The 8,319-nt window shown below is 48.2% G+C and overlaps 1 protein-coding gene across 1 annotated transcript; it reads left to right on the forward strand.

Annotated features, from left to right (window-relative positions):
- The first annotated feature begins 2,619 nt into the window (after positions 1-2,619).
- On the forward strand, positions 2,620-4,308 carry LOC125304773 (uncharacterized histidine-rich protein DDB_G0274557-like). The gene is made up of 2 exons (XM_048259272.1): positions 2,620-3,290; positions 4,227-4,308. The coding sequence occupies exons 1-2, from the start codon at positions 2,620-2,622 to the stop codon at positions 4,306-4,308; spliced, it is 753 nt and encodes a 250-aa protein (XP_048115229.1).
- The last annotated feature ends 4,011 nt before the right edge of the window (positions 4,309-8,319 follow it).

The following is an 8,319-nucleotide window of genomic DNA, read 5'->3' on the forward strand; positions in this document are numbered from 1 at the left end:
GATGTAGCACTACGACACACATTGACAGTGAAATGTCCGACGCTTGTAATGCGATCAGGTCAAATAAGACGCGTTCTATATGGAACGCGATGTAATTAAGCTGTTCAGATATTTTCCAAGCATCTTGGAGACGTATGTGTGCTGACTGGGCTATGTCTATATAGTTGATGACACCAAATTAATATTCTGATTGGGGAAAATTTTAGCCCAGTTTATTTTTTTTCAGTCCGCGGTTCCATACAATTCAATCTTGCTGCAAATGATCAAAGGTGTGAAGCACCGGGCATAACTTTATTTCGCGGCTACGTGGACCAGTAAGTTAATTGTTGAGGAGGCCCATAGTTTGAGAAAAAAGCTGCAGATCATAGACAGAGAAAGCATAATGCTCTGAGAACAGTATAAGGTCTTTCTGCAGAAACAACAAGTGCCTTGCGCGCCCCCCGCTTCACGTTGACTCCCCTGCATTTCTACATTGTGGCAAAAACTGTCAGTCAGACAGTTAATTTTGTTTTACTAAATTAGCATATCACGATAACAATTATAATTTAAATTCTACCTGAAATCTGCTCACTGCGGATGTTATAATGCAGACCCAAGCAGCAGCACAGCCTTGAAAGACGACACTTTGAATTTGATCAGAGCTGCTTTGGTTCTTCTAACTTGATGTGATTGGCTGGATGACCGTCAATCAACAGATCTATTTGTGTCTCTCTGTGTGGCTATGGTAGATAACGGTTCCAACCTTCACGGGCCGCTTATTTCCATATTTTCTTTCATTTTAATCTGAAAAAAGTGTGGGGATAGAATCGGTTCCAGCAAAAGTGTGAATTTTCCCCACGCTTGACTGTGTAAAAATGTGTGTGGGGGTGTGTGTGTGTGTGTGTCCAGCAGGTGTGTGTGTGTAAGTGTGTGTGTGTGTGTGTGTGTGTGTGTACGCTCTAACAGCCACATCCCCCACGCCATTAATGCTTGTGTGTGTGTGCTTGTGTAGGTTTGTGTGTGTGTGTGTGTGTGTGTGTGTGTGGCAAGGCCTGCTGTGTTGGTACGACCTGTTAGTTGGTAATGGACAAAAGGCTCTGGCAGGAGAGGTGGATGTTGGTTCTGATAAATGATTTATTAAATCAACATAACAACATGATTTATGTCAACACATTCAAAAATAGCAACACTAATAAACAAAATACTTTTCCCTACCAAAAACAAACAACAAATAGCACAAACAATGCACAGTCAAAGTATCAGCCTAATACTCACTCACTTACTCTGCCTTTAAACAGGAGAGTCTTTCCCCTACCATCTCTATCATCTGTCCCATACCACGCACCCAATGGGAGCTGAGCTACCCCATTAAATAGTCTCAGCTATTACTCCAAATTGGCCCATATGGGGATGATTGAGGCTACGGAACCATTGAACTAGGGAAGTACTCAAAATAGGTCTCAGTAGTTTACTGTATAACATAGATCAACATAACAGTTATAGAAAACAACAGAATTTCTTTGCTGCGTGAAAGAACCCCAAACCGGCGGCAAACACCCGACACCAACAATGAAACCCAATAACACGTAGAACATAGAACATGCAACAACAATGAAACCCAATAACACATAAAACACAGAACATGCACCAACAATGAAACCCAATAACACATAGAACATAGAACATGCACCAATAATAAAACCCAGTAACACATAAAACACAGAACATGCACCAACAATGAAACCCAATAACACGTAGAACATAGAACATGCAACAACAATGAAACCCAATAACACATAAAACACAGAACATGCACCAACAATGAAACCCAATAACACATAGAACATAGAACATGCACCAATAATAAAACCCAATAACACGTAGAACATAGAACATGCAACAACAATGAAACCCAATAACACATAGAACACAGAACATCCGACACCAACAATGAAACCCAGTAACACATAGAACACAGAACATGCACCAACAATGAAACCCAATAACACATAGAACATAGAACATGCACCAATAATGAAACCCAATAACACTTAGAACATAGAACATGCAACAACAATGAAACCCAATTACACATAGAACATGCAACAACAATGAAACCCAATTACACATAGAACATGCACCAATACTGAAACCCGAAAACACATAGAACATGCACCAATACTGAAACCCGAAAACACATAGAACACAGAACATCCGACACCAACAATGAAACCCAATAACACATAGAACATAGAACACGCACCAACAATGAAACCCAATAACACATAAAACACAGAACATGCACCAACAACACACAGAACATGCACCAACAATGAAACCCAATAACACACAGAACATGCACCAACAATGAAACCCAATAACACATAGAACACAGAACATGCACCAACAATGAAACCCAGTAACACACAGAACACACAGTGTGTGTGTGTGTACGTGTGTGTGTGTGTGTAGACAGGTGTGTGTGTGTGTGTGTGTGTGTGTGTGTGTGTGTGTGTGTACGTGCGGTGTGTGTGTGTGTGTGTGTACGTGTACGTGTACGGTGTGTGTGTGTCCGTGTGTCCTCGTGGAGAAGGTCCTTCCTGACACTGGACTTATCAGCTCCGACAAGCTGGCGCCAACATGCCAGTCCCATCGGACCTCTCACCCTCGCTCCAGGTGTTAAGCCCCTTCCCCTCACCGTCACCCACGCCACCCCATCACCCACGCCACCCTCACCATCACCCATGCCACCCTCACCACCACCCACGCCACACCATCACCCACGCCACTCTCACCATCACCCACGCCACCCATGCCACCCTCACCACCACCCACGCCACACCATCACCCACACCCACTCTCACCATCACCCACGCCACCCATGCCACCCTCACCACCACCCATGCCACCCACACCATCACCCACGCCACACCATCACCCACGCCACCACCATCACCCATGCCACCCTCACCACCACCCACGCCACACCATCACCCACGCCACACCATCACCCACGCCACTCTCACCATCACCCATGCCACCCTCACCACCACCCATGCCACACCATCACCCACGCCACACCATCACCCACGCCACTCTCACCATCACCCATGCCACCCTCACCACCACCCATGCCACCCCATCACCCACGCCACACCATCACCCACCATCACCCATCACCCACCATCACCACCACCCATGCTCACCATCACCCATGCCCACTTTACCTTCACCATCACCCATGCCACCTTCACCACACCACCCACACCACGCCCTCACCCATCACCCATGCCACCCTCACCACCACCCATGCCACACCACCACCCACGCCCACACCACCACCCATGCCACACCCACCCACGCCACACCATCACCCACGCCACCCATGCCACACCATCACCCACGCCACACCATCACCCATGCCACACCATCACCCACGCCACACCATCACCCACGCCACTCTCACCATCACCCATGCCACCCACACCACCCTCACCACCACCCATGCCACACCATCACCCACGCCACTCCTCACCATCACCCATGCCACCCTCACCACCACCCATGCCACCCTCACCATCACCCATGCCACCCTCACCACCACCCATGCCACCCTCACCACCATCGCCATTGACTTCATCACCCACGCCATTTCCACCATCATTTCCACGCTTTACTCATGTTACCCTCACCATCATTCCATGCCACACCATTCCACGCCATTACCACTACCCATGCCACACCATTACCACGCCACACCATCACCACGCCCAACGCATGTTAATTTCACCATCACCCACGCCACTTCACCACCACCCATGCCACTCTCACCATCACCCATGCCACCCTCACCACCACCCATGCCACCTCGCACACCATCACCACCACACCATCACCACGCCACCATCACCACGCCACCCAATACCACCACCATCACCATGCCACCACCATCCACGCCACACCATCACCACCACCCGCCACCACCATCACCCACGCCACCTCACCACCCCCACCACCACGCCACCTCACCACCTCACCATCACCCATGCCACCGCCCATCACCACGCCACCCACACCACCCTCACCATCACCCATGCCACCCTCACCATCACCCACGCCACACCACCCCACGCCACCCATGCCACCCTCACCACCACCCACGCCACCCTCACCACCACCCACGCCACCCCAGCCACCTCCCCGGATGCCCAGGTGCCCTCTGTACCACCCTCTGATCCCCACGGTAGTGCCAGGTGCCTGCCGCGCACCTTGGTCTGGCATCACATGTTCATAGTTTCCTACATTCTCAGTGCAGGAGTGTTTCTGTAGAGGCTGTCTGTAAAGTGTGGTGAGGCTGTCTGTAGAGTGTAGAGGCTGTCTCAGAGGCTGTCTGTGAGTGTAGAATGCTGCCTGTAGAGGCTGGGTCTGTAGAGTGTAGAGGCTATCTGTAGAGGTAGAGGCCGTCTGTAGAGCGCTGTCTGTAGAGTGTAGAGTGCTGTCTGTAGAGTGTAGAGGCTGTCTGTAGAGTGCTGTCTGTAGAGTGTAGAGGGATGTCTGTGTCCATAGTGGTCAGGGTCACCAGTCTGAAGATGAGAGTGCATATGAGATGATGGCATGGATATGGTATGGGGATGGTATGGGGATGGCATGGATATGGTATGGGGATGGTATGGGATGCAGGCTGGGATGGCATGGATGGTATGGGATGGTATGGGACAAAATGGGGACGGTAATGGGGATGGTATGGGATGGTATGGATATGGCATGGGACGGTAATGGGGATGGCATGGGGATGGTATTGATGGCATTGGGTTGGGTGATGAGATAATGGATATGGTGATGGGATGGCATTGATGGCATTGGGCTGGCATGGGGATGGTATTGATGGTATTGGGGCTTCTGAGTATGGGATGGTATAGGATGGCACTCGATGGCATTGGGGTCAGGCATGGGATGGCATGGGACGGCATGATGGTATTGATGGCATTGGGGTTGGTATGGGGATGGTATGAGGATGGCATGGGGATGGTATGGGGATGGTATTGATGGTATTGGGGTTGGCATGGGATGGTATGGGGTTGGCATGGGGATGGTATTGATGGTATGGGGTATTGATGGTATTGGGGTTGGAATGAGGATGGTATAGGGTTGGCATGGATATGGTATGGGGATGGTATTGATGGTATGGGGTTGGCATGGGGATGGTATGGGGATGGTATTGATGGTATTGGGGTTGGCATGGGGATGGCATGGGGATGGCATGGGGATGGTATTGATGGTATTGGGGTTGGCATGAGGATGGTATGGGGATGGTATTGATGGTATTGGGGTTGGCATGAGGATGGCATGGGGATGGTATTGGGGATGGCATGGGGATGGTATGGGGTTGTATGGGATCTCTACGCTCTCTTTGGTACTCAAGCTGAGAATCTCATTCCACTGTAGCCTCTCTTTAAGACCCCACACACACACACAGACACACACACATCCAGCCACACACACACACTCAAACACACACACACACACACCCACACACACACACACCCACACACACACACACACACCCACACACTCAAACACACACACACACACACATACACACACACACACACCCACACACACACACACACACACACACACACACTCACATACACACACACACTCACACACACACACACACACACTCACATACACACACACACTCACACACACACACACTCACATACACACACACTCACACACTCACACACACACACACACTCTCACTCCATTCCACCATTCTCTTTCCTATTCTCTCTATTTCATGTGTTTGGAAAAAGGAAATGTTTTCATGATGGAAATGTTTTCATGATGGATTGAAAGATTTATTGCAGAGAAGATTTATGACATAGAATGCTAGTAGCCATTCTAGTAGATTTTCAGATTTTTAGCTTTTTCTTCAGCAAATAGTGTCTTTTTAAAGAAAAGAAATGCAACTTGGGATTGTTCTTGAGATGCCTATGCAAACAGGCTTTTCTGATGTATGTGAATACTGTACATACCACGTGCTGCAGTCTCTCTGTTTGTCCTTGGCTTTGGTAAAAAAAGGAAAAGCTGTTAAACGACGATGAAAATGGAGAGATGATTTCAGTCCCTCTGCCTGCCACAGTTGTAAAGTCAGTTCAAAAGAGAGGTGTATGTGTGTGTGAGTGTGAGTGAGAGAGAGAGATGAATAGGGTGTGTGTGTGTGTTTGTGTGTGTGCATATATGAGTGTGTGTGTGTGTGTGTGGAAGATGAAGTGAATGTGTTTTAGCTATGGCCAACTCTTGATCTGGCTCTCGTCCTGCTGATGTCATCACTGGCGTAGCCAAGGTAACACAATGAGCGTTTCTCCGCGCTGAGGCAATAAGCTGCCTTTTCATCGTGTCATCTCCTCCCAATGATTTGCAACTACCGCACAATCTCGTGGGAATTAATCAGTTGGAAGGAGAATTCAGTCTTCAATTGAGCACCTCCCCCACATACAGACCTTGGCCATTTCTACTGGAGGACATTCCGAAAAGCATCCAGCCAACTAATAACGCCAGATACACATTCACTTCATATAATTAGGATGTCGGTAATGGGAGACATCTGTTAAAGTAAACATTAAGCCTCTTTAAAATGCCCTCCAAGTTCAGTAGTAAGTTTACTGGATGTTGAATGACCTTGTGTGTAGGGAACATCATAGAGAGAATCTCTTGTCTGGCTTTATGCTTTGGGGAACCCTTTTGGTGGACTCCTGGTGTTATTGTTCTCTGTCTCATACATGCACACACACACATGCAAGCACACACACACATATGCACACACGCACACACATGCACACACACACACACACACATGCAAGCACACGCACACACACACACATGAAAGAACACACACACACACACATGCAAGCACACGCACACACACACACATGAAAGCACACACACACACACACACACATGCAAGCACACACACACACATGCAAGCACACACACACACACACACACATATGCACACACACACACATATATGCACACACACACATGCAAGCACACATATACACACACACATGCAAGCACACACACACACATGCAAGCACACATACACACACACACACACATGCAAGCACACATACACACAAGCAAGCATACACAAGCACCACACACACAAATGCAAACACACACACACACACATGCAAGCACACACACACACACATGCAAGCACACATACACACACACACACACATGCATGCAAGCACACACACACACATGCAAGCACACATACACACACACACATGCATGCAAGCACACACACACACACACACACACATATGCATACACACGCACACACGACACACACACGCAACACACACACACACACACACACACGTCCTCTTTGAAGCATCTTCCTCCACCATTCTCTTGCACCTCGAGTAGCACACTCAGAGTCCACTTCTCTAACAACACTTCTGAGAACCCTCACACTCGTTCACCCCGGATAACTCTCTCTCACCTGTCCCTCTCTCACTCTCTCTCACCTGTCCCTCTCACCTGTGCTGCTCTCACCTGTCCCTCTTGCTCCTGTCCCTCTTGATAGTATATTTTTACTACCATATTTCTCTTAAGACTCAATCAGGACGATGCAAGATCAGGATCCAGGCATTTATTCTTTTCAATGAGGGGCCAGTGGCCCTCAAGGGAGAGAAGTACATGTTTGTTTCATCCCATCATGGATTTCACCAGATTCTCAGTATTCTCTGACTTCTCTGACTACACAGAAACAGTCTACCATATTTAAAGTTACACACAAATACAAGGAGTGACCTACTAGTATGAATATGCAAGGTAAAGGTGTGGTGTGTGGAGGATGTGGCCTTTTGGGTGACGTCAAGTCTGGCCAGCTTCTATTGTCTTTTAATTAAAACTACCCCCTTTCCTGGGAAGTCCTTCAGAGGCCTGGACACATGCTGTTCTACAAATATTAACATTTCACACCTGGTGATAGGCAAAAGGCATCTAGACAGGCAAAAGACAGGCTTTCATTGAATTCAAGGATAAACAAAGGATGCTGGCATAGGACAAGGACAGGAGACATACAGTAGACTATAAAGCTCATTCACAATTCTTTCACTCTCTCACTCTCTCTCACCTGTCCCTCTCACCTGTGCTGCTCTGACCTGTCCCTCTCTTTTGTGTATTGTTGATACACAATAGGCAAGTTGTGTCCTTGGAACATAATCTGACAGTAGCTTTGGAGGTAGGCTGCAGGCAGCGGGTGGATACATACCTGGCATGTGTATCTCTTTCAGTAAAATGAACGACCGAAATGCAATG

Source organism: Alosa alosa, chromosome 12 (genome assembly GCF_017589495.1).
Source record: "Alosa alosa isolate M-15738 ecotype Scorff River chromosome 12, AALO_Geno_1.1, whole genome shotgun sequence".
NCBI classification, from domain to species: domain Eukaryota; kingdom Metazoa; phylum Chordata; class Actinopteri; order Clupeiformes; family Clupeidae; genus Alosa; species Alosa alosa.

Coding starts and splice junctions, on each gene's coding strand:
- LOC125304773 (XM_048259272.1), top strand. CDS start 2,620: ATGCCAGTCCCATCGGACCTCTCACCCTCGCTCCAGGTGTTAAGCCCC. Junction 3,291..4,226: donor CCACCCTCACCACCACCCAT/GCCACACCACCA, acceptor TCCCCACGGTAG/TGCCAGGTGCCTGCCGCGCA.